The 27,801-nt window shown below is 38.6% G+C and overlaps 1 protein-coding gene across 1 annotated transcript; it reads left to right on the top strand.

The window, feature by feature from the left end:
• Positions 1-257: 257 nt before the first annotated feature.
• twsg1a (twisted gastrulation BMP signaling modulator 1a) lies at positions 258-23,626 on the top strand. Its single transcript, XM_017722453.2, has 5 exons — positions 258-459; positions 2,382-2,524; positions 12,950-13,049; positions 18,065-18,322; positions 23,200-23,626. Exons 2-5 carry the CDS (start codon positions 2,393-2,395, stop codon positions 23,379-23,381), a joined length of 672 nt encoding a protein of 223 aa, XP_017577942.1. The 5' UTR covers positions 258-459; positions 2,382-2,392; the 3' UTR covers positions 23,382-23,626.
• Positions 23,627-27,801: the final 4,175 nt, after the last annotated feature.

Raw genomic sequence — 27,801 nt, 5'->3', positions numbered from 1 at the left:
ACTAATAAGGGTCTCTTATTCTTAACTTGTGACTTTGTAGCCTCAGTAAAGAAATAGTAATTTGTGACCTCAGTGTAGTAATTTGTGGCAGCAATATATTAATTTGTGGCCACGTTCAGAAATAGCGGCTCTTGTGTTTTGGAACACTTAGTTAATATGTGGAATTCTGACCTCCTCTTATTGGTTGGTCTAGAACACCAATTGTGACGCATCGGCGATCAGAGTTCTACGCGCTGCCTGAGTGCTCTAGAAACCGAGTGCGTATATTGGGACACGGCCACAGAGCCTCGGCGTCCTGCAGGAGAACTGCTCGCTGCTCTCTCAGTGTAGGGAGTGCCTCCTTTGGCCAAACTCCCGTTGTGATCCTACCCAAGAGTGGGGCAGGACAAAGAGACCACCACTGCCAAGATAAAAAAAAAAAACACCACTGAGACAAAGAACGGGTCCCGGACACACACGGTAAGCCGGCTCGTGCTTGTTGTTTCTGGTTTCAGTGACGGCTGAGCGCTGCAGAAACTTTCCGAACTGGACTGTGCTAAAGCTGCTGTAGTGCGTCACTGTGCTAAAGCCTCAAAGGGGAAAAACTCAGTGACCGTGAGTGAGTTAACCTACAGCTGAAACCACGTTTTAAAGGACGTCTTCGAAATCCATCTGGGTGACTGATTAGCTTAATGAAGTTATCTGCGCTCTCAGTAGATTCTGCTTTGAACGTTGATGGTTAATCTAGCAGCATCTGTGGAGCTGAGCGTTAAATCTGACTGTGCTGCATCGTGGAACTGTTGCCTAGCGTAATTAATGCTCTATAAAAGCGTAATTAATGCGTAATAAGGCTACAAATCTAACAGTATACACTTAAAAAGCATTGTTCTTTAGGAAAGGAATGATTCTATTCAGAGTTTGCATAGAACGAATAGTGAATAGTACAGAATGAATAGTTTGCATTGTGAAAAGGTTCTTCACATTGAAGGAGTTCTATATAGAACATTTTATGGAAAGGGTTCTGGTACTGTTACAGTGTCAAGCTTTAAACAATGGAAGAACACTTTTTGGTGAACCTTATACAACGCTTTCTTCATCAGTCTGAAGAACCATTTCATGCTTGAATGGTTCTCTGTATGGTGAAATGGTTCTTCAGATTGTTGAAGAAAGCGTTGTATAAGGTTCTATATAAAACGAATGGCTCTGAATAGAATCATTCCCTTTACTAGAGAACCATTGAAGAACCATCTTTTTCAAGTATATAAAAGAACCCTTTTTGGTGCTATGTGGAACCATTTTAAAAAGCATGTATATAGAACCACTTGCAGCAAATTTCTCCATCAATCTGAAGAACCATTTCACCATGCAAAGAACTGTTTAAGCATTAAATAGAAAACATTAAAAATTATGTCAAACTTGCAGTTCTTACCATTACCTTTACTTAAGAATCCTTGAAGAACCATTTTGTTAAGTGTATAGTAGAACCTTTTTTATGCTAGATAGAACCACATGCAACACATTCTCCATCAGTGCAGAGAACAGTTTTAGCCAAAAATGGTTCTATATCAAACTCATGGTTCTAAATAAAACCATTACCTTTGCTAAAGAACCTTTGAAGCACCATCTCTTTTAAGAGCATAGAACAACCATTTTCAAAAAAAGGTTCTACATAGAACCTCATACAGCACGTTCTCCATCAATCTGAAGAACAATTTCACCATGCAGAGAACCATTTTAGCATGAAATGGTTCTATGACAAACTCATGGTTCTATATAGAGCCATTCCCTTTACTAAAGAAGCCTTGAAGAGCCATTAAAAAAGTGCTCTATATAGAACCATATGCAGGACATTCTCCATCAATCTGAAGAACCATTTCACCATTCAGAAAAACATTTAAGCGTGAAGTGCTTCTTTATCCAACTTACTGTGCTAAATAAAATAAATTCCTTAACTAAAGAACCCTTGCAGCCTTGCAACCAACTTGTTTTAAGCATGTAGAAGAAGCCTTTTGGTTCTATAAAAACCATATGCAGCACCTTCTCCATCAATTTGAACATGCAGAGAACCATTTAAGCATGAATTGGTTTATATCGACCTCATGGTTCTAAATAAAGCCATTGCTTTTACTAAAGAACACCTGAAGAACCATCTGTAAGTGTGTATATTGAATAAGTAAAGCTGATCTGTTTATTTCCCTCGTTGTTGTGTCTGCAGCTTGTAGATGGAAATGAAGCTCTATTTTTCATCTCCCTTCTTTAGTGAACACTGTTGTCCGTCTGTCCTCTCAGAACTGGAGATGTTGGCTCTTCACTGTCATGAAGAATCATTATGCTTTAGTTAAGTTCGCTCGATCATGAACGATTGTCTCAGTGTGTGAGTGGGTTTTTCTGTGGTCTTGTAGGTGCTGGAGTGATGAGGATGAGGGCTGTGTTCTTCCTCCTCTCAGCCTGCGCCTCCTTCCTGATCCTCCTGTCCTTCATCAGCGTCTCCTCCGCCTGCAACAAAGCACTGTGCGCCAGTGACGTCAGCAAGTGCCTCTTACAGGTGGGTTTATGGAGCTTCAAGACCAGGACCATCATGCATGTGCAGTTCCTGCAGATAGCAGGCCAGCCTCTCTTTATCCAGAGGTATGACAGTGGTGGTCCTATGTTAGTCCCTTTCCATTGCTGGACAGGGTGGATTGTGGCAGATAAATTGGGCAACAGGTCAGTAATGGTAAATCTACAAAGTGGACCTATATAGTAGGTGTTTCTGATAGTATATCCAATGAGTCTAAGTATGAGGTGAGTACAGTCATTAACTGGTGACCAATGTAAATAAAAATGATTGTCGAAGTGAAAAGAAGTAAACACAACCTCGGCTGCAAACTATTTTAGTAAATCATTTTTTTTCTGCAGATGTAAATGCATAATTAATTTTAGATTTGATTTACTTAAAAGAATATAAATCAATACAACAGTAATTTTATGTATACAAAATAGGAATTGTGGCTTGTGTTAAAATTCAGACACCCTTCCATTTGAGTCATACAGCTTGACTCATTACCTCTTAATTGACTCAATTAAGCAGGTCAAGAATTGTCAATAAGGATTATTAGCTAATTGAAATACTAGAGCGTAATCCATTCCCTGACTATTCAAGCCTTGGGCTGACACTCCACAACCACTCCAGTAAGTTGCTGGCTGTGGACCTGAAAATGAAGCTAGTTGATGTCTATAGAAGCAGTGAATGATATAAAAAGAAATCTGAAATGTCTGTATTCCCTTATATCTCAGATCTGGTACATATTAAGACTTATTATTCAGTAATTATGTGGACTGCATTTCAAACTGGCTCAACAATTCTTATGTTATAGAAGTGTGTAAAAAAAACTGGGTCTGCTGGTGGGCCCTGGCCATTTAAGGACTTAAGAAATGGCAGTTAAGAGGAACTGTGGAGAAACATCTGAAGGACCAAGAAAACATTTAGAAAGAGCTGCTTGTATGCTGGCCAGAAAGGTAAAGCAAAACCCCCTATGACAGCAAAGGACTTACAGGAAGGTTTCGTTGACAGAAAAGTGATGGTGCATCATTCTACTGTACAGAAACACAACCTGCATGGAACAGCCATCAGATGGTAATCTACCCTGTGATCTCATCACAAAAGTCAACATCTGAAGTATGCAAAACAACATCTAGATAATCCAGAAACATGGAAACCAGTGCTGTGGATTGGTGAAGTAAAAGCTAAACTCTTTGATCACAGTCAAGGTATGTTTGTGGCGGGGAGCAGCATGTGATGGAAAGAACACCTTGTCTGCCTGTAAGCAGGGTGGTAGATCTATGCTTTGGAGGTAGTGGCAGAGGAAGTGCTGCACAGATAGATGGAATAATGGATTCCAATAAATATCAGCAGATTCTACAAGTAAATATGACACTGTCAGTCAAGAAGCTGAAGCTGATAAGAGGCTGGCCTTTGCAACAGGACAGTCATCCAAAACATGCCTCAGAATACACCATCAACTTCCAGTCTGAAGCTTTTGGAAAACAACAAAATAGTTTGTTGCAAAGACTGTGTTTATTTCTTTTCACTGCAGAAAAGAGAAAAAAAAAAAATATATATATACACAGTGGGGCAAAAAAGTATTTAGTCAGCCACTGATTGTGCAAGTTCTCCTACGTAGAAAGATGAGAGAGGTCTGTAATTTTCATCATAGGTTCACTTCAACTATGAGAGACAAAATGAGAAAAAAAATCCAGGAAATCACATTGTAGGATTTTAAAAGAATTTGTTTGTAAATTATGGTGGAAAATAAGTATTTGGTCAATAACAAAAGTTCAACTCAATACTCTGTAACATAACATCCATATATGCAGGTCATTCATCAGGTCCCTCCGTGTAGTTCTGGGATTTTTGTTCACCGTTCTCATGATAATTTTGACCCCACGGGATGAGATCTTAGAACCTATGATGAAAATTACAGACCTCTCTCATCTTTCTAAGTAGGAGAATCACACAATCAGTGGCTGACTAAATTCTTTTTTGCCCCACTGTGTGTGTGTGTGTGTATATATATATATATATATATATATATATATATATATATATATATATATATATATATATATATATATATATATATATATATATATATATAAAAAGGTTTGGGAGTACCCAAACCTTTGCATGCATTGTATGTATAAATATTACTTTATTTTTCTGCATTCTGTATATATTTTTCTGACCTTGCAGTGAATTCTAAGGATGACTGTAGACACAGCAGGCTGGTACTGAGAGTGTTTATCATATTCAGTTTGTGGCTGGATTTTGTAGGGGGGGGGGGTCCATTTCCTTCAGGCTTTGTTCTGTGATAGAATCTCTTGGGTAAAAGAGCTGTACTGCTGTTGCTCTGGCTGAGCAAGTATCAGTCCTGATTGTAATCTGTCTCTCTCTCTCTCTCTCTCTCTGTCTCTCTCTCTCTCTCTCTCTCTCTCTCTCTCTCTCTCTCTGTGGCTCAGCAGCTACTGATTAATTCTGTATGTCTCTCTTTATGCAACTCTTGCTCTCTCAGTGTCTCTCTCTGACTCTCTCTCTCAGTTTTTCTGTCTCTTTCAACTGTTGTGAAGTATGCTTGGCTGAGTTGGCTGTGTTATGGGATTTTCTAGATATACTAAGAAAAAGCTGAATATTTCATGAGGTGGAAGTCAAGAAGAGGTTCCACATAACTGAGAGCATAATTGGCCCAGGCTAGTTCTGTTTTATTGTGCGTTATGTGAAAAACAAATCACTGCACTTGTAGATTCTCATAGCCTTTTTAAAGATGTGCCACGGCTGGAGCATTAAACCTAAAAATCCACACTACTGTTCAAATGTTTAGAATTACTTGTCATATTAATAATAGTTATTTTATTTAATATCACACATACTGCGTGGCTTGAAATACTATAGTACACTTGTTGCTGGTTTGTTGCTAATCTTTGACTAAAAAAAAAAAATTCCAATGGTCATTCACCACTGACATTGCATCTTTGTACAAGACTATGATAATCCATGTCCAGAAAACTGGCCGCGGAAGACATTTTATAACGTTTTATCCAATATTTCAAGTTTTTGGGAACACCAGTAAGTGATATACTGTAATTTACTGTAATTATATATTAACAGACATTTCTTGATACATTTTCTGCCTCAAGATTGGATGAGCATTGTTTAAATGTGAGGCATTCTGAATGCTAATTTTATTAAAGGGCCCATATCTTGGAAAAACAAATTTACCACATTTCTTTTAAATAAAAGAACTTGATGTAGTATGTAGACATTGCTCAAGTTTCTATTGCAGTGGGTAGCGCTATTGCCTCACAGTTGAAGGGCCTGGGTTTGGTTCCCTGTCCGGGTGACCAGCATCCTCTCTGTGTTCTCCCTGTGTCTGGGTGGGTTTCCTCTGGGTGTTCGGGTTTCCTCCCACAGTCCAAAGACATGCAGTCAGGCCAATTGGACATGCTAAATTGCCCCTAGGTGTGAGTGTGTGTGTGTGAATGGATATGTCTGGGGTGTATCCTGTCTTCTGCCCAATGACCACTGGAATAGGCTCCAGCAACACGACCCAGAAGGATAAGCGGTTTAGAAAATGTGTGTGTGTTTTTGTGATGACATATATCCTCCTATTTAGTGTTTAGCTGTTTAGCCCTGCCCATTTGTGCTGAAGTTATAAGTAGTGTTTCAGCCTGAACTGCTTTTGGAATGAGGTACAAGACAAAATAGCCCATCAGAACAGACCTTAGCCTGTTTGGAAAATCTCAGTGTGTACAGCTTTCTCAGTTAATATAGGATTGTGTTCAGTTCTTGACATCATTCAGCACACATCTGACATTTATTCCAGTCAGCTGAGGTCAGAGTAATATTTGAATCAACTTATTTATGTATCTTCAGCTGTTTTTTATATTAATAAAATGGTGATTTGGACATTAGAGTGGTATTATATTTATTGTGTATTTTTTTGCCATATTTTTGTTTCATTATTTTTTCATGTCATTTGAGATTGAAAGTTGACCATACAGAATATAAACATACTTAATGACTTAACTAACTATGTTATCATGTAATTACATTTAAATAGTACAAAATGACGCTAACTCTAGACCTCTAAGGGTTACACGCTGCAGAGTTGCAACACTGCAGCTGCCCCCACCACAGTCCAGCTTATGTTACCCTCATGTTGTTTTTTAAAGAGAATGAGGGAGAGAAAGAGAGGGATTTGGGGGAGGGAACTGAGTGAAGGTGAAAGGGTACTTGTTGGCTCCTGGTGGTCTCCCCGGTCTATCCAGACTCGGGGCTTATTGCCAGGAGACAGAGATACAGAGAGATAGAATAGTTCAGAGAAGGATTTACATGAGCGAAGAAAGCCAGAGAGAGAACAAGAGAGACAGAGATAGAGCAACTCTACTGGGACGGTGTGTGTGTGTGTGTGTGTTTGTGTTTCCAGCTGGATATGCTCAGCCCCCATGTGTGGGTGGGGCTGCAGTCATTTAAAGACTCACAGATGGTTTGTGGGGCAAGGCAGTGCACGTCCTCTCAGGGGAGAGCACTTTCTCAAGCCTGCTTTCTGCTAGTGTACACTTTCTTTGTGTTGCTAGTGTTCATCTCAGACACCTGAACAATGGGCCTTGTGGAGCATTTGTGCATAGACGTGGGCAATCTGATGGTATTGGTAGCGAGCCATGACTATGACAGTGAGGCCCTCAGTTTGAGCCTAAATATCAAAACTTGGGCAAAACTTACTTTGTAAGCACTAAACTAACAGTGATTCACTTAAATGTTTGTCAGTTCTAGGTTAAACTCAGACCTTTAAAATCTTTCAGTGAGATTTTTTACATTCCAGTTTGTTCACCAATCTGCGCTAACCTGTATGCGGCTGTCATTTTAGCATCAGTTAGCTACAACCAAGCCTGTGTTGCGGTGTGACACGTTTGTCTGCTAACTAAAACCACAGAATAGGTTTGATTTTGGCTTACTGGCACTCTACTTTCACTCTTTTAAACATTTTATCATCTAGATTTGTGTCAACAGAGCACCAGTTTTCAGAATCAAACCTGCTGTGATGGGTGGCACTGTTTGGGTCTGTAACCTGCTAGCTAAGCTAACGATAAGGTAGCCTATCAGGCTACAGACCCAAACACCACAGAACAGGTTTAATTTTTTCCTTTCCATCCCTGCAGCGGTCGCTCAACTTCACTCTGTCAGGTTTGTATTGTTGTTTTTTAACATCTTAACTTTAATAGATGGCTTGAAAATTGTACACTGTGTTTCATCTATTTGGTAACCACTTAAAGTAAACTTTTTTTTCTTTTCAAATTTTGAAACAACACTAGATGAAACGAGAGAAAGTGTTATAAGTGCCCCCACCAACTTTCCATTCCCGCTTTCACACAAAATCAGGAGGTCATCATGCACACTTTGTGCCATCTGTGCTGGTAATGCACAGTTTCACTTGGTTTTCAGGTTTAAAAATCAGCCCCCCAGAAACCGTTGGTGTATTATTTTTATTTAATAATGCAAATAATTTCAAACTGCACCAATATAATGGAGTTAAAAATAAGCTGATTCATGATGAATTCTGAAATGTCATGGTGCGTTGAATTGATCTACTCATGTTCCATCCACAGATGCATTCGGTCTTAGCAGCTGTTGTTGTGGGAAAGAAAGCTTGATGATGACAGGAGGCAGATGAGGATGGTCCCTTTCATGTTGAACTTCTTGCGAACAGATTTTGAGGTTTTTTTCTCCCATGGCTGATGTTCCAACTTCAGTGGTTAGTAATGGTCAGTTGATCGTGAAACTGTATCAGACGGATTATTTATAGGAATTTAAGATTTGTACTTTATTAATAAACACACATTTCTGAAACCTTGTGGAGCATTTAGAAAATCATATACTGTGTGGATGAGCTACTGTTCAGTTCTCTCCATTGTTTTTCTACAAGCGGGTGTCTGACATTTGTCTCATAACTCGGTGTTATGATACTGAACCACATGGGAGGATGAAGGTCATTATCAGATGATTATCAGCTGTGTGTGCGTGTGTGTGGGTGTGTGTGGTGCATCTGTAATGACAGTGTGAGTCAGATCTCTGTCGGGATGTTGTGTTTATGGTGAACATGTGTTTCTTAAGAGAATGAGCAAGAGAGAGAGAGAGAGACACACACACACACAGAGAAAGAGGAAAGTAGTGTTGTGTTCTCCAGGTGTTTGCTTTCGTCTTCCCTCTCTGTACCCACCCATACTAAAAGCTGTGACCTACCTCTTTATGGAATGCTCTCTCTCTCGCTCTCTCTCTCTTTCTCTCTCTCTCTCTCTCTCTCTCTCTCTCTCTCTCTCTCCACATTTCAGACATATCTGAGCTCTGTTCCTAACAATCTCTTTAATCTCCCTGTGTGCCAGCAGAAGACAGTTCTTCAAAACACTGGCATGAACTTCCAGAAGTCAAAAATTTGGAGACACCTCGCTTCTCAAAAATGTTACCGGCGTGTTTCCTTTGTCTGTTTGCAATGACTTTGCATTTTGAACAGTGCAGATCATATGTCTTTGTAAAACTGCAGAACAGAAGCCCTACTTTACTGTTAGAAATAAATGTTCTGTGCAGGTACAAACAGTGTGCATAAACCTTCAAAGATACATTGGTTTTAAGGTCAAATTGTGTACCGTAAATATTTTTTTTCCAGGTGAAAATTATGCATTAGTAAATTTTCATAACATAAATTGTGTACCTGTTTTAATGTCTTAAAACAGAACTATAAAATAAAAATCCTGGAGATGAGACGGGGTGTTTGGAGTCAATACAACTTAGAAAATTTCAGTGGTTATGGTACTGTAATGTTCTCTAACTAAAGGTACTGAGATGTACCCTTCAGGGTACCACCCCAGTGACATAAGGGGTACTGCCCCAGTGACAGTACCCTTTTTTGGAGAGTGTACCTTGGGAATAATGCTGTACCCTGCCCATTTTATCCCTTTGTTATGATGTTAACATTTGTTAATTGATGTTAAGCACTTAGCATTTACCCTTTCAGGTGTTTACACCACCTGTGGGCCAGAAGAGTTTTGTTGGAATCTTTGCAAATTGTCCAAAACCTGCTGTTTATACAAAGTAAGACATGTTGATCATCATGAAGCAGTCAAATATTCCCATGGTTGGTAATGCAATACAAGTTTTGGCAATATGTATTCAGAATACAGAATGCAGTTGCAGTCAGGACCACTAGAGGCGAGTCAAAAGCGAGCCCTGGACAGATTGAGTCTAGACCAGGGGTCAAAGTAACACTGAGAACACTTGTAGAGTCATGACCATGTTAGTGGTAACACATTAGCTCATTGTAAGAACCAACCTCTGTTACTCAAGCAAAGTATGTAAAAGATTCTCCTTGGTTATTTTACCTGATAAGACATTTTCAGAAGTTTATCCTTCATGCCACTGAATATTTTTGCATGCTAACACCAGTACAGCAGTTGTTTGTGTTTTATGATACATTAATATCAGGTGAAAAATGTTTTTTCTTCCTGCAGGTAAACGAATTTGCATTTATAAGCTTTTTTGGATACTCAAATATCAAAATGAGTCCGAATACACATACCTGCATGCTATTGTGGAAATATAATTGGCATTTTTCTGAGGCAAGCTAACCAGTGCAGTATATAATGAAAGCTCTGCAGAATCAAGAAATTTTTCACACCTAAAATGTCAAAAGTCTAACTGAATATTGACCACAGAGGCACTTCATTACACTAGTATCTCCACACTTTTGATGGGCAGCGTAGGCTATACATGGACACAGGCCAAGCGTTCCACAGTCACTGCCCACATTAATGATCACAAAGTCACCCAACAAATCTAGCAGCTTTCTACATTGAAAGGAATGAAGGAGACGTCTCTAAAAGCATGCATGTAGTTTTTGGCCAAATGAAAAAGTAAACCTGCTGGCTTTAATAGTCTTAAAGACAGCATGTTCCCTCTTCTCTTTGATCAATCACAGGCTATTTGAGCTTCGATCCAAATAACAGTGAGTGTGAATAGCTAATAGGTATTTGAAGAATGTCCTTGTTTTGTACATGGATTTGGTGTTTCTCACTGTGTTCTAAGACACTTGTGTGTAAGAAAAATCCATCCATCCATCCATTTTCTAAGCCGCTTCTCCGTCAGCTATATGGTATTTAACAGGGTTATGTTATACTACCTTTAAAAAATGCTACCAGAGATTATGTAACATACATGCCAGCTTGTTTTATATATATATAATATATATATTGTACACACACACACACACACACACACACACACACACCGGTGACTCTGTAAGGTACACCTTGCTAGTAAAAGGTTGGACCCCCTTTTGTCTTCAAAACTGCCTTAATTCCTCGTGGCACACTTTCAACAAGGTGTTGGAAACATTCTTCAGAGATTTTGGTTGGTTATTTGAGTTACTGTTGCCTTTCTATCATCTCGAACCAGTCTGCCCATTCTCCTCTGACCTCTCACATCAACAAGGCATTTTTGTCCACACAACTGCCGCTCACTGGATATTTTCTCTTTTTCGGACCATTCTCTGTAAACCCTAGAGATGGTTGTGCATGAATATGTATATAAAATCACTGCTGTCTGAACAAATCCTCTCCATTTTTGTTGATTTTCAGTTTTTGACATAATTTTACATTGTGTGTAAAACTCATGATGAATGGACTATCATAAACGACCCAAAATTACTTGGAAAAAAGTAGAGTGTGGTTTTTCCTTCTCATGTGAAGTTCTCGTTTTGGAGATAAGAGGTTTTGTTCCAACAGTGTCACGATTGGCCCCTCCCAGTCCTGTACGTGTTTGTGTTTTGGTATAGTCCACGTGCTTCTTTGTTTTGGTATCCGTAGTCCTGCCCCTTGTTTTGTAACTCCGCCCCGATTGTTTGCACCTGTCCCTTGTCTTCCCGGTGTCGTGATTAAGCCCTGTGTTTGCCCTTTGTTTTTTGGCTGGTCTTTGTTTGCTTTGGTTGATGTATGTTGGTTGTGTTGGTTGTGTTGGTGTTATCTGCTGTGTTCTTTGAACCTGCTTATTGTTTGTCTGTCATGTCTGCCCCCCATTCAATCCGTGTTGGCTCTATGACCCTGGACTGTCTTGACCCTGATTTTGGATTTGCCCTTAATAAATCTCACTTATCACAGCACGTACGTCCGCCTCCTTGCTCCACATTACAAACAGCAGCAATGCATGTATATAAACAATTTATTTATGTCTAACTGATTCATTTATGCAGATATGTAGAATGAAAGAATTCAATTTAATTATGGGTAACAGTTAATACTGATTTCTAGTAGCTATTGAAACTAATATTTATGATTAATATTAGTTTAGCATTAATTAATAATATCATATTTAGTTTGTTTCCTGTGGATGATGTTATTTTCTTGTAGTAAATCAACAAATAATGTCATTTGACCCAGGCCGTTCAAACTTTTGCATGTGACAGTACATAGTTACGAGTGGAACTGAAGTGTGGTCCCATATAGATGCTCTAAGGGCTTGAAACAATGCCCAAAATCACAGATAGGCCCATCAGCAAAACATCCTTTGAGAATGTTCAGAGGTTGATGGTCATTTTCTTTGGAAGAAAGTGGTCTCGAGTGTGTTGTATCTAGAGCTTCATTTGATTTCTCCTTCTTACTTTACTGTATATCTTAGTGGATGTTTTCAGTTTTCTGTCTCCAACTAACACAGACTCACTTTCATTCATCCCTCCATTTTCTTTCCCTCTTTGTTGTTAACTTTACGTCTTCTAAATCGCTCTCATTTCCTCTGCCTCTACTGCAACCTCACACACATCTGGCTGCCTCTTGCCTTTGACCACAGAACACACACCCTCTCTTCTTTCTCTTACTCTCTCTCTTTCTCCACTCTTTCCTTCTGTCTCCCTCTCTCACTCCTCTCTCTTGCTCCTTTCTCTCTTCCTTGCTCTCTCTCACTTCTCTCTCTCTCTCTCTCTCTCTCTCTCAGTGTGTCCCAGGCTCTATTCACTGACCTGACTAGGTGATTTGACATTTTTTCAGCTGTGCGACAGTTTTTATTTCCATCATATTTGACCTCTGTGTACACATACTAGAGTTACACTGATATTTCCAAGTTTTTTTTTTTTCCTGGAGCGCTTTTTACTCCCCTCTGGGATTTATTTATGTGTCTGACTTGTCTGGCCTCCCTTTAGACGCTTTTATTCATCCATAGCAACTCTTGGACCAGCTGATGTTTGTCTTTCCTTTACCCATGTAATTCGAAGTGACACAACCAGCATTTTGTAGTATGATGGTTTTTGCTGAAGGCCGTATTTATGTGCTAAAGTGCATGTGTTGCTTACCAGCCCTTAAAATGTACTCAACGTTTCCATTTTATATATGTTACTACATGAAGTACATCCTTGTGTATGTGTTTTTGTGTGTGCGTGTGTGTGTGTGTGTGTAGGGCCTTTGCCAGTGTCGCCCGTCAGAGGGAAACTGTTCCTGCTGTAAAGAGTGTATGCTGTGTCTGAGCACGCTGTGGGAGGAGTGCTGTGATTGTGTGGGTGAGTTGATAATGATCACTGCAGTAAAATCAAATGAACAACATGAACATTAATAACACAGATATGATAACACAGAGCACTTCCTCCACATTACTGAGTGTGTGGAGTCTGCAGTTATGGTTTACTGCTGTTATATACATATGATCCACTCACAGCATCATATGTGGAATACCTAGTCAAGGTTTCCAATGATATGACTTCTTGTTTCTTGTTTTAGTTTGACTTTTTTCTTTTACAACCCACAGAGTAATACAAGTAACTGGAAATTATCAAAATTGTTGTTTTGGCTCAGTACTCCCATCACAGTGACTATGAGAGTAAAGTGACGCTTTAAATTGTCCTGTGCTTTATGTACAGTCTGCTCCAGAATTATTGGAACCCATGTAAAAATGAGCTTAAATCATAAAGTATATTAAATAAACCACATATGCAATGAGTGATATTTCGGGGCCTACACAGTGTTTATATGATATACATATTGCAGCTGGCGGGACAAAACCTCATATCTCCAAAATGGTAACTTTACAGGAGAGGGAAAAATACAACATTATTTTTTGTGTAAGTCAGTACAACCAGCCTTTTTTCCAAGTAATTTTGGGCTATTTCTTTTGGTCTATTTATCATGAAATTTACATACAATGTAACAGATATTTTCAAATTATGTCAAAAACTGGAAAATGACAAAAATGAAGATACAAGGTTTTGTACCAATATGTATATTAAATTGTGTTTTGGGGAAAAATATGTTCAGTAGGTTTTTAAAAATATTTTTAAAATATTGGTTCTTCCATTATTAAGTTGGTGAAGCCCGTCATAGAGAGAATAACAGCACTGAGCTGCTTTGCGTACTTCTAATCAAGGTTGGAGAACACTTGTTTAGCAATGTTGGACCTCCTCCATGCAGAACTTTGCCACTTCCTTGATATTCATGGGTCTTCTTAAGATTTTCAATTGGCCTAAATCTGGAGACTAAGAGGACCACTGCAACTGAAGCATTTATGTGTGGATTTTTATGTGTGTTTGGGGTCATTATCCTGCTGAAAAGTACACCCACAGCAAAGGTTCAGCCTTCTGGCAGAGGCAGGTGGATTTTGGGTTAAAATCTCCTGGTGTTTTGTGGAATTCACTAGAGCCCCTGTGACCAACCCCAAAGCATCAATGATCCACCACCATATCTGACAGTGGATATCAGCTGTTTTTCATTGCATGCAGTCGCCAAACATAAACAAAAGCTTCAGTTTTTGTCTCATCTGACCACATCACATGATTCCATTCATTGATTTGACATTCTATAAAGTTCAGGCTCTGCTCTTTAGGAAAGGTTTCTTTTGTGAAACCTCTCCAGATGCTTCTGGTCATGGAGGTGATGTCTGCCAGTGGCTGAATTAAACTGCAGTTCTGAAACTGTGACCTTTGGGTTTCACTTTGCCTGTCTTACCATCCTCCATGCTGTACGTGTAGGCAGTATGTTCATGTTTCCTTTTACAATTTTTCCCTGTTCCATGCTTCTCAAACTTTTTGGATATTGCCCCTGATTGTCCTTAACAGTAATTTTAACTGACTTCTGATTCTTTATAACCCTTTCCTAATCTGTGTGGGTGCACAACCTTCAGACTTATTTCAATTGACAGCTCTTTGGTTTTATGCATGTTAATGGATGACAAAGATATTTGACTAATAGATACCTAGTAGATATCACTAGATGCTTTGTATCTTCTCTGTAGTCTAGCCATTTTCAGTTTCAGTTTGTTTTTGGAGCTTGTTGCTAGTTACCAACAGGTTAGAGAGAAAGCTAGTCCTGAGCTCAGATACTGCTAGAAACAAAAAGTCCTTGTTGATACCCAGAGAAAAAGAACAGAGTTAAATGCAGCACAATGCAATACAATACACTACAATACAATACAGTGCATTTCAATAAGTGCAGTTGTGTATGTCAGTACCACCATGTTTCATGAGCTATGATCATCCTAGCTACTAGTGTCCAAAAGTTTGGAATCACTCAAATAAATAACTGCTTTTATTCTATTTAGTAATGGTTTAAGTAGTCTAGATATAAATACTATATAACACTAGAAACTATTTTAATATGTTTTATTTAATATTTTATGTGTTTGAAAACATCAATAACTTACTAAATGAGAAATAATAGACTGAAACTATCTATTTATAATAATTCCTTGCCCTGAGATTTGATCATCATATTATTAACATGAAGGATCATCTGCAGCTCTGATCATCATTCTGGACACATCAACCGTTTCACATTTCTTTGACAGCTTCCTACTAATTAACTGAAACACATGAAAATGTAGAATACTACTATAATATTAGCATTTTATACAGATATCTTTAACAAATTTTGTATTTGTTTTGTATTTTTTCATGTAATCACTCCAAATGTTTGAGTGGTGATTCCAAAGTTCTGAATGGTAGCATGCCTTACATTTATTTACATAACAAACCTGTTTATGCCAAATGACTCGCAATTCAGGAATGGTGTTTACCTTTTAACAGCACACAAAAACAGGATGACAAGATTAGAGTTTGCCGAAACAGCTAAAAAAAAAAAACAAATCAAAACATCAACCAGAATGATGGCAAGCGAAGAGTGTGGAGAGGAAAAGGAGAACTGATTATGATATGAAGCATGCTACCTCATCTGTCAAACATTGTGGTTTGACCATGTATGGCTACCATTGGAACTGATTCCTTTGCATTTATTGCTAATATGGCTGCTGGCAAAAGCAGCAGGATGAATTATATTGGGATATATTATCTGCTTAGATTCGGCCAAAAACTGAATCTGGGCTCATTGAAGGAAGTTGTAACATTTGTTTTTATGTTTTATTTGTTGCAGAGATGTGTAAGTTGTTTGTATTTAAATCTTGCTCAAATATTAAATATTGAAAAAAAATGCATGAAGTCCATGAATTAATATAATTCATAAAATTCCAAACTTGAAATTTAAACTAAAATCCTTTTGCTTTCCATGACTTTTTATCTTAACTTTGTTTATTTTATTAAACTAATGGGTGAACATTCCATTTTGTCACTACTAAAACCTCAACACTGTTAAAACTTTATCAAATGTTTTGGTAGTGACAATTCTTACACCCTGATTATGTAGACTTTTAGATACAATTACCTCAAACCAATGGGATCTAACTGCTCACCATGTGGCCATGAGGACCAGGGATGCAGTCACACTTCCTGCTCTAAAATGCAGAGGTGTGGCTAAAATAAGGCTCCACATAAGGATTAAAACTCTTTGTGTTTTGGTAGCGACATGAAAAAAAGTTTATTTATTTAATAAGCTTAGAATTAACATTTTGTGATTTTTTGTCAGATCCCAATAGAAAACACTGAATGAATGAAGATTTATACACTTAATGTATTACTGTCTCAATTAATGACTTGAGTTTAACTAGTTCATAACATAATCATTGTAAATATCTACGGTCTGAATACTTTGTTTTTTAAATAGTTTTTTTTAACTGTGGGACCTCAGTTAGAACGAATATAGTAGAGTGCTAGCGTAGAGCATTTTAGCAGTGGGATTAATATGGACAGCGTTTCAGTGCCAGCTCATTCTCTGACAGAGAAGAAGGTGTTAGCTGAGATGAACCAGAAGCAGCCATCTCTCTGTAACGGAATAGTTTGACCAAAAATGTCCATTCCTTTAGCCTCAGCTTTGAGAAGAATTTGCCAGCCTGTTCATGATAGTAAGCTGTAGCCTAGCCTTGCAATGTGTAGTGCTTTGTTAATTATGACCAGTCAAAATTTGAATTCGCACATAATACCACTTTTTCTTTTCTGATACTGAAATCTTGAGTATATGGCAGATACAGTATCTGATTTTTTTCCACTGAGCTCTAAAATGAGCTTATTCAATTTTAATTGAAGCACTTCTTCAGTCCCTGGTAACAGTAAAGACCGATTTACAAACCCATCATTCATTTATTGATTTGATGCAAACCTTAGTAAGACACTAAGATTCCCTCATGAAAACATAACTGAACTTGTAAACATGTTAGGTGATGAGATATTCTACACTAATTCCACAATTAGTGAACACAGGTGCCATTGTTCTGAAACCTCAGCTGTTGAACTGCACTGGTTGAAAAATCTCAGAGTGGAGGGGAGGGGGGCACATATCATGCTTGTACAAAAAGCCATGGTGTGTGTTTTACAATGAAAAAATGTACACTGTGTTTTTTTGACGAAATTTGAAATTAAGTATTGAGACCAGAACCGGATATAAAGGAAGATTAGATTTCTAAAAGCAGAGACAACAAAGCTGCTGCAATTTCCCAAAGACATTTCATTGGTGGACACTGCCAGAAAACATGTATGAATGTACCAACACTTGTTAAAAGTCTCATAAGAAAGTGCAGTAAGGAGTAATGCAAAATATATGTAGAAACTTTCTCTACATTTTACAGTGTGTTCAGTGCTAGAACTGATCACACTGTGTGAGGTCACTTTGCTTCCAGACATTTTTATGAGTTCATGAAGCAGGAGGCTGATTCCTATGAGCTTGTTTGGTCTCTGGCTTGAGAGTCCTTCTGAACAAGGGCCAAGGATCTGAGGTTTATCAAGGCACTGGATTTCAGAGGGACTCTTGAGCTTAATCTGCTCAACACCAGCTCAGCTTTGTAAGCTCAAACTGTAAACCAATGAATAGTACATTAATGGCTATATTCATGACCGCTAGTTTCTATCACTACCCTTGTAAAGAAATGTAAGTCGATAAGTTTCTCATCTATACATTGAATTATGCTGAAAATTTGAACAGTATGGATTCTCCTTCAATATGTTATTAAGTTATTGCACCCACAGCAGCTGTGATAGTGGTACCAGGAGAAGGAACATGTATCAAACACATTTCTTGGAAAAGCTCAGTGTCCCCAGATCTTTGACAGGCAGAGTGCATTCTAAGGGAATTTTCATGATGGGATAAATATAGATGTTGATATTAATAATTCATGTACTTCTTCCTCTGATGGCTGATGCAGGCATGTGCAACCCCAGAAATTACAGTGACACCCCGCCCACTTCCAAAAGCACTGTAGAGGATCTCCATCGTCCAATCCCATCGCTCTTCAGGGCCCTCACGGAGGGCGACACCCCCATTAACATGATGGTGGTCTCCTTCCCCGTGGCTGAGGAGCTTTCTCACCATGAGAACCTTGTGTCCTTCCTGGAGACGCTGGATGAACAGCACCAGAACATCTCGTTGCCTGGCAGCAGCATCCACAGCAACTATGATAAAGGTACCAGGATCAATAGAAAATTTTGAAGGGCTCATATCATGGAGAATGACATTTCCTTGCTTTTTTAAAGTGAGTTTAATGTCCTGTGTGAACATAAAAATTTCTGAAAGTGACTTCATAAGATCATGTCCTTGTATTTACATTCATTGTCTGTTTTAATTGGCTCCACTTACTATATAGGTGCACTTTGTAGTTCTACAATTACAGTCTGTAGTCCATCTGTTTCTCTGCATACTATGTTAGCCTCCTTTCACTGTTCTTCAGTGGTGAGTACCCCTACTATTTGTGTAGTGGATCATTCTCAGCACTGCAGTGACGCTAATGTGATGGTGGTGTGTTAGTGTTTGTTGTGCTGGTCTGAGTGGATCAGATACAACAGTGCTGCTGGAGTTTTTAAACAACTCATTGTCACTGCTGGACTGAGAATAGTCCACCAACCAACAAACATCCAGTCAACAGTGTCATTTGGGATGAGTCCTGTGACCACTGATGAAGGACTAGAGGGTGACCAACACAAACTGTGCAGCAGCAGATAAGCCATCATCTCTGATTTTACATCTACAAGGTGGACCAACAAGGTAGGAGTGTTTAATAGAGTGGACAGTGAGTGGACGCAGTGTTTGAAAACTCGAGCAGCATTGCTGTGTTTAAACCACTCGTACCACCTCAACGCACACTACCACACTACCACCACATCAGTGTTACTGCAGTGCTGAGAATAATGCACCACCCAGATAATACCCGCTCTGTGGTGGTCCTGTGGGGGTCCTGACTATTGAAGAACAGGGTAAAAGGGGGATAACAAAATGTGAGGAGAAACAGATGGACTACAGTGTATAACAAACTATAAAGCAACTCCTTGTTAAGTGAAGCTGATAAAATGGACAAAGACCATAAAATGTGGACCTTTTTTAAAAGTAAATATTTCTTTAAAGGAATATTTAGGTGAAAAATCTAATTTACATGATTTTCCAGTTAACCCAAATACAGTAAATCAGCCATGTTTGGCGTCTTTACTTAAAAGCTGTTAGGCTAACAGTGTGAACAAACACTGGAAATCAATAGTCACCCAAACTATTTTGGTAAATACATGATTTACCAAAGTAGACACAGTATGACTCGCTGTAAGTCAACAAACACTGTACAGGGTGGGCCATTTATATGGATACACCCAAATAAAATGGGAAATGGTTCAGTGGTCCAGTTGAATGGCCCCCAAGGTCTCCCGATCTGACCCCCTTAGACTTTTATCTTTGGGGCCATCTGAAGGCAATTGTCTATGCTGTGAAGATACGAGATGTGCAGCACCTGAAACTACAGATACTGGAAGCCTGTGCCAGCATTTCTTCTGCGGTGTTGCTATCAGTGTGTGAAGAGTGGGAGAAGAGGGTTGCATTGACAATCCAACACAATGGGCAGCACTTTGAACACATTTTATAAGTGGTCAGAAACTTGTAAATAACTCATGAAAGAATAAAGTTACGTTAAAACCAAGCACACCATTGTTTTTCTTGTGAAATTCTCAATAAGTCTGATGTGTCACGTGACCCTCTTCCCATTGAGAAAACTAACGTTGGATCCAAAATGGCCAACTTCAAAATGGCCACCATGGTCACCACCCACCTTGCAAAGTTTCCCCCCTCCCATATACTAATGTGCCACAAACAGGACATTAATATCACCAACCATTCCCATTTTATTTGGGTGTATCCATATAAATGGCCCACCCTGTATTTTTATCAGTTAGTTTGAGGCAAATATATGAAAATAAAATAAATTAGAAAATACATACAGTGCCCTCCATAATTATTGGCACCCCTGGTTAAGATGTGTTCTTTAGCTTCTAATAAATTGAGGGTTTTTTTAAATAATATAGGACCACGATGGAAAAAAGAGCAAAATCCAACCTTTATCTCAAGTGCATTTATTCAGTAGGAAAAAAATCCCACATTAAGAAATAATTGTTTAACATCAAATAATGTGTGCCACAATTATTAGCACCCCTGATGTTAATACTTTGTACAACCCCCCTTTGCCAACAAAACAGCACCTAATCTTCTCCTATAATGTTTCACAAGATGGGAGAACACAGAAAGAGGTATCTTCGAACATTCCTCTTTGCACAATCTCTCTAAATCATCCAGCGACCTGGGTCCTCTCCTCTGCACTCTCCTCTTCAGCTCACCCCACAGGTTTTCAATGGGGTTAAGGTCTGGGGACTGAGATGGCCATGGGAGGAGCTTGATTCTGTGTGTGGTCAACCATTTCTGTGTAGATCTTGCCATATGTTTAGGGTCATTATCTTGCTGAAAGACCCAGTGACGACCCATCTTCAGCTTTCGGGCAGAAGCCACCAGATTTTGTTTTAAAATGTCCTGGTATTTCAAAGCATTCATGATGCCATGCACCCTAACAAGGTTCCCTGGGCCTTTGGAAGAAAAGCAGGCCCACAGCATCACTGATCCTCCCCCGTATTTCACAGTGGGCATGAGGTGCTTTTCTGCATACTCAGCTCTTGTGTTACGCCAGACCCACTTACAGCATTTGTTGCCAAAAAGCTCTATCTTTGTTTCATCTGACCAAAGCACACGGTCCCAGTTGAAGTCCCAGTACTGCTTAGCAAACTCCAAACGTTTACGTTTATGATTGTGAGTGAGAAAAGGTTTTTTCCGTGCATGCCTCCCAAACAGCTTGTTGGCGTGTAGATAGCGTCTGATGGTTGTTTTGGAGACTTCGTCACCCCAAGATGCTACCATTTGTTGCAGTTCCGTAACAGTGAGCTTTGGAGAACTTTTTATTTCTCTTATCATCCTCCTCACTGTGTGTGGTGGCAAAATAAACTTGCGTCCTCGTCCAGACTTGTTTACCACTGTTCCAGTTGTTTTAAACTTCTTAATAATTCCTCTGACAGTAGATACGGACAGGTGTAGGTGAGTGGCTATTTTCTTGTAGCCATTGCCTGACCTGTGAAGGTCAACACACATCTGCCTTACTTGAATGCTATGTTCCTTTGTCTTTCCCATGTTGAAGAGAAATGGCCTCTGTGTCACGTCATAATTATACCCCAGGGAAACAGGAAGTTGTGAATTGCTAATTAAATGTTCCTACATACTTTGATTAACTTCGTAAACTACTGTAGAAGTGACAGAAATTCTTTAATTACATTTATTTCCTAAGAATTGTTAGGGGTGCCAATAATTGTGGAACAGGTGATTTTATGAAGAAAAATTATTTCTTAGTCAGGGATTTTATTTTCCCCCTAAAACTCTACTTGAGTTAAAGGTTACATTTTTCTACAATTTTCAGTGTGACAGTATGTTTCCACAATAAAAACTGAATTTATTTTAAGGCTTTTGACACATCTTAACCAGGGGTGCCAATAATTATGGAGGGCACTGTATATTGAGACAATTCTTACAAAACAACAAAAGTTCTTCTGACTTCTGACTTAACATGTTTAGAAGACAGAGGTGAGTTGTTTCTGTTGTCAGTTGGGAGCTACTTAGTATCAAGAGCTAGGAACCAATATAGCTAATCAGTCAATGTGGTCAATACAACTATTCATGCACGGTTTAAGTGAAGTATGGATTAAGCTTGTCAATTAATAGCCATCTAAAAATGTACAGTCATGCCAGCCTATGTCTGTTCACTCTAGACTGATACCATCACTAAGGAATAAAGAGGTTTTGATGCTGTATGAGCTACTGCACTTTAGGCTTAAATTATAGGTCTTCCTTCTACTTTCTTTGCTGGCTGTAATGAATGGGTTGAGCACAGTGTTTATGTAAAAATGGACTTTAATAGGAGATGAGTAATATAATGGCCTGTAATTGGAATAAGCACAGAGACAGTGAATCTGTTTTCCCATCTCACTCTTTAAAGGGCTTTTGTGGCATTTTTTTTCCCAGAAGCTCACTTCTTATGTGGTTTATGTACCCAGAACAGTCATATTTAATTTTTACACGGCCATTTCTAAACATTCATGCACCTAGTTGCATGTTGTGTGTTGTCTGCAACATAATTTTGCAGCTTGACATTTACAAATGATTCAAAAGCATTAGTCTAATTAGCAGCTCATATTTTTATGATAAAATATTTTATTCTTACTATAAATTCATCTACAAGGTGTAATTTACATGCAGCATTTTAATAATCTAGGTCGTTTTTATTCAAGCCATCATTGCTATTGTCTACACCTGTTTCTCTGTCTTATCTATCAAGGGCTCTTTAGTTTATACTTGATGTTTTTATCCATGTGTATGTTACACTTTTGTTGTCCATTGATGTGGTAAAAGTGATCGTTTATGTTATTCAGTGTATTGTTTGACATGATGTGTTATTTGCATTTCGATTGGCTGTTTCATGAAACTTGTTTCACGAAGTTGACGCAGTTCTAACTGTTATGACAGAGTTTCAAGTGAGTTGCATGTGCTTTACATTATGCAACTTCAAGTGCAAGTTAGTTTCATGTGGGTTTCAGGCAATTAAAGTTGCATGAAAGTGCCACTGTACAAAGCCAGTGTAACTGTTTTCCCCACATCCTCCATTCCTACTACTACTACTACTACACTACTCCAGGCAATCCGCAGTAACAGCATTCCATATGACCTCAGCATGAATGGACAGAGCTAAACTGCTCTAGGCTGAATGGCCAGTTTTATGCAAATGAGTCCATGGCTGTGACAGTTGTGATATTTTCAAATGGGCTGTGTGGCTTGGTTTCTTTATGTGGACTGTATGTAATGTGGAGTGAATGGTACATTTTTCCATGAGAGGTTCCTTTTGGTGATATCTCTTCTCTTCTCTTCTCTTCTCTTCTCTTCTCTTCTCTTCTCTTCTCTTCTCTTCTCTTCTCTTCTCTTCTCTTGCTGTTATAGATAATCTGTGCACAGTGGTCTACTTTGATGACTGTTTGTCTATACGGCAGTGTAAGCAGTACTGTGAGTCTATGGGCGCTTCAAAGTATCGCTGGTTCCACAACGCCTGCTGTGAATGCATTGGGCCGGAGTGTCTGGATTACGGGAGCAAGTCCGTCAAATGCATGAACTGTCTCTTCTAAAAGCACAGACACACAGTCACTGCATCATATTGGCCAACCTACTGATAGGCTTGTGTATTCAGTATTATATTGTTGAGTATATTATATTGTAGCCCTTGAATGCACGGATGTTTCTCCTACAGTTCATACAGTCATATGCAAAAGTTTGGACACCCCCAGTCAAATGGCATGTTTAGATGATTTTCCAATTGAAAATGAGTTAACACATCCTTACAGAGAACACACTTTTCTGCAGATTTTAGTGCACAGTTTGTCTTTATTTGTTGAGTTTAACATTTAAAAAATGTGCCAAACTTTTGCACAGGCCACATGTTTTTCTCTATAAGTAAAATTCAGCAAATAAACAGTAATTAATTAATTTAATGCATTAAAATGTGCAGAAATGTGCTATGTGTACAGGATGTGTTAACTCATTTTCACTTAGAAAATCAACAAGGGATGTCATTTGACCAGCGTTAACTTTACCCTCAGTGAAACTGGAGAGAATGATATGTGCAAAGTTTGCCCAGTAAAGTTCATTTACAACAAAACTGAAAATGTGATAGACTAAGGAAAGACAAGTGGCAGTTACTACATTTGCAACGGCTAAGCTCCACTGTAAGCTCATATCAGATTATGTGCCCATCACTCAGAGTAGAATTGTCAGGACCCTCTACTGACACTAACAAAATAAATTTATAGTGTTATGTTGATATTTTTAAGTTAAATTTTAGTGAGCAATTTGTATTGATTTGCTGGGTTTAACATATTGGAAAAAATAAAACAGACTATAAAATGTGACGTTTGCACAGGCCACATTTTATGTTTTTTTTTAATTCAGCAAATAAACAGTAATTGTGCATTAAAATTGTGCATTTATAAATTAAAATCTATTTGACTAAGCATACGATTTTATATGGGGCAGCCAAAATTTGTTTCTTTTATGTTGTTGACCTGTAAAATGTTTTGTATGTTTTCTTTGCAAAAAATGGGCACGCTACATATTTATGGATGCAATGATATTGATCTTTTGCAGTGTATTTCATTGTCAAGCACTATGTATTGAGGTAAGTTTTGAAAGGTTTTGCAGATTTGTTGCAAATAACGTTATACAATAATGTCATGTCACAAAACTTCAATAAATGACACTATTCTCTTTTGCAGTCTATTTACATTAACTGTATGCTTAATTCAATTATTTGATGTGATCCATTTCATTAAGATTTTGCTTTAGTAAAAAAAAAACATGTTGAACTCACTCAGCACTGAATAAAAGAGACACTTGAGTGCCTTTCTGAGTCACAGGTGTTTTACAGCAGTCTGAAAGGAAGGAAGAGGCGCGAGTTTACTCAGGTGAGTTCTTCACTGCTGGCATTTTTTCTGTCAAAGCTTTTGAATGTAGCCAGGTGCAAATTCACTCTGACAGCCGGCTGAGTGCTCGCTAAGCAGTGGCAACACCCCCACACACTCCAGCTATGGAAGTGTGTGTGTACTTCTGAAGAAACATTTTTTCTTCGTCACAATTTTAATTTGTGTGCCATTTTTATGAAAAGCTAATGAGAGCATTCTCAAAGTAGAGCTGGCGGATACACCTGTGAAATGTTTTGCCAAAAGGCTATGAATGGAGTTTTTAAACTCTACCTTTTATCATATTAGTAAGAAGGTTGTCATTTTTATTGTGTTGCTGATTTGAAATGCACATAAAAACAAATAATATTTATGTCACTTATAAACTAATAAAGCACATTACAATATGTGGCCAAAGGTATGAACATAACACCTATTTTATTGGCTTATTGGACATAGCCCACATATATTTGCCTATATAGTGAATGAATATTCAGCACAATAAGTGTTCAGGAAGTTGAATTAGATGAAGGCATAGCTTTGGTTCAGCAACAAACTAAGAGTAGATATCAGCCTCTCCTTTCAGACTTTCAGGCCTCATTGTTGGAACTTTTCATGAATGTCTCTCTCAGTGTTCCTCACATTATAGGCAGTACGGCGCCATCTGCAGGCTAGCTTGGGAACTTGGTGCTAATGTCTAAAAATATTCCACACTTCTAACAGGCTTTTTCAGCGTTTGTGTACAAGTACTCTTATGGACAGACTAGAGTGCTATAATACATTTGAAAATAAATGTGGGAACGCATAAGGCAATATAAGTTACCCTGGATAACACATCATTCTATAATGTATTTCATCTATTCATCTATTGTTTGCTGTCTGGACCCTCCATATACTCTCAATCTAAGATCAGGAAAGCCAAACACATGCGTATTTTGTTATATCACACTATGAAGATGTAATAAGTCATATCATTTTGTGGTGTGGGTGTGGTGTAACAATGGAAATTGCTATAGCATAACCATGGAATCAGGTGTGGTGTAGCAATAGAGATGAGTGTAGTGTGTAAATTATTGTAATTTATTGTTGCCTCATATAAACCAGAGATGAAACACTTTTTATCCAGCTGATGGCAGCAGTGTGTCATTTCCACTAAAAAACAACAGAAAGAGCATTCTCAATATTGAAATGGGTGATAAATCTGTGTCAACTCAAGGTTAGGTTATAGTCAATAACAACAAAAAGAACCACTTCCTTATTAATAGTAATTTAGTATTTATATGTCATTTATTTATAGTAATTTATTTACTATTTAGTATTTAAATAATAATAATAATAATTTTTAATCTTTGCAATGATCAATATTGGGATACTTAGCAAAAATATCAGACTAAGAAATTTACAGATTATTTATTACTGACCTTATGACTCCTATTATTTTATATATATATATATATAGATAAATAGATAGATGGATAGATAGGTTGCAGCACGGTGGTGTGGTAGCACTGTTGCCTCACAGCAAGCAGGGCCTGGGTTCAGTTCCCGGCTGGGTGACCAGAATCCTTTCTGTGTGGAGTTTGCACGCTTTCCCCATGTCTGCATGGGTTTCCAATGGGTTCTCTGGTTTCCCCCCACAGTCCAAAAACATGCAGACAGGCCAATTGGACATGCTAAATTGCCCCTAGGTGTGAGTGAATGTGTTTGTCTGCCTGGTGACCGCGGGGATAGGCTCCAGCATCCCCTGTGACCCAGAAGGAGAAATGTGTGTCTATATATATATATATTGCTGTTGTCGGAAGAAAACCTTGTATCTCCAAAATTGGAACTTTACAGGAGAAAGAAAAAACATACTGTAGTTTTAATGCAAGTCAATGGAACCAGACATCTTTCCAAGTCATTTTGGACTGTTTCTCTTGCTCCATTCATCATGAACTTGCACACAATGTAAAGGGCAACAGGTGCTTTGAAACGGTCAAAAACTGAAAAATGAGCAGCAATATATATAACAGCAGCAATATATATAACACCAGCGATATATATAACACCAGCGATATATATATATATATATATATATAAATAAATAAAAGTATGCAAAATTATTCACTCACTCATCCAAATGATTTCAGGTGTTCTAATCACTTCCATGGCCACAGGTATATAAGCACCTAGCACCTAGGCCTGCAGACTGCTTCTCAAGTCAATATTAAGTCAAGAGGCTTTTATTGTAATTCCTTCTATATACAAGTACACAGTGGAGTGAAATTACGTTCCTCCAGGAACAACACGGTGCAATAAGGAACAGAAAGTACAAAGTGCGAATGTGCAGGCATAGAAAAAAAGAAAAGAATAAAGCTAGAAACAATAATACGATAAATTAAACAGACATTAGACACAGTAAACAGACAGGACAGTGCAGCACTGACACAGCACTCATTTCTGGACATGAGGTAGTGGAATAAGGTGCAGAGATATTTAATATGCTGTGATCTGTGAGTAACATAGTCAGATGACATTCATAAACACAGCAGTTACTGAGGTAGGAAAACAGTGTAAACACAGTGTTAGCAGCAATGTTCCAGATGTGCAAGTAGAGCTTGAAAAAAGGTGTGTGTGTAAAGTATGTGTGTGAGGGGGGGTTTAGTTCAGTCCTCGTGAGTTTAAAAATCTGATCATTTCAGGAACAAAGCTGTTGCAGAGTCTGGCAGTGATGACTTCTGCCAGACAGCAGCAGTGAAAAAAGTCTGTGTGAGGGATGGATGGGGTCGTCCACAATGCTGGTGGCTTTGCGGATGCAGCGTGTGGCCTAGATGGAGGGGAGAGAGACCCCAATGACCTTCTCAGCTGTCCTCACTATACGCTGTAGTGTCGTACAGTCTAAGGTGGTGCAATTCCCAAACCAAGCGATGATGCAGCTGCTCAGGATGCTCTCCACAGTCCCCCTGCAGAACATGGTGAGGATGGGATGTGGGAGATGTGCCTTCTTTAATCTCTACAGGCTCTCTTGGCTATGGAGTTGGCATTGAGGGACCAGGAGAGGGTCTCTGTGATGTGTCACTTTGTGCCAAGCGTGAAGTTTGGTGGAGGGGGGATT

This window comes from Pygocentrus nattereri, chromosome 19, assembly GCF_015220715.1.
Source record: "Pygocentrus nattereri isolate fPygNat1 chromosome 19, fPygNat1.pri, whole genome shotgun sequence".
NCBI lineage: Eukaryota > Metazoa > Chordata > Actinopteri > Characiformes > Serrasalmidae > Pygocentrus > Pygocentrus nattereri.
The sequence above is the reverse complement of the archived record's forward strand: the minus strand, read 5'-3'. Positions and strand labels throughout refer to the sequence as shown.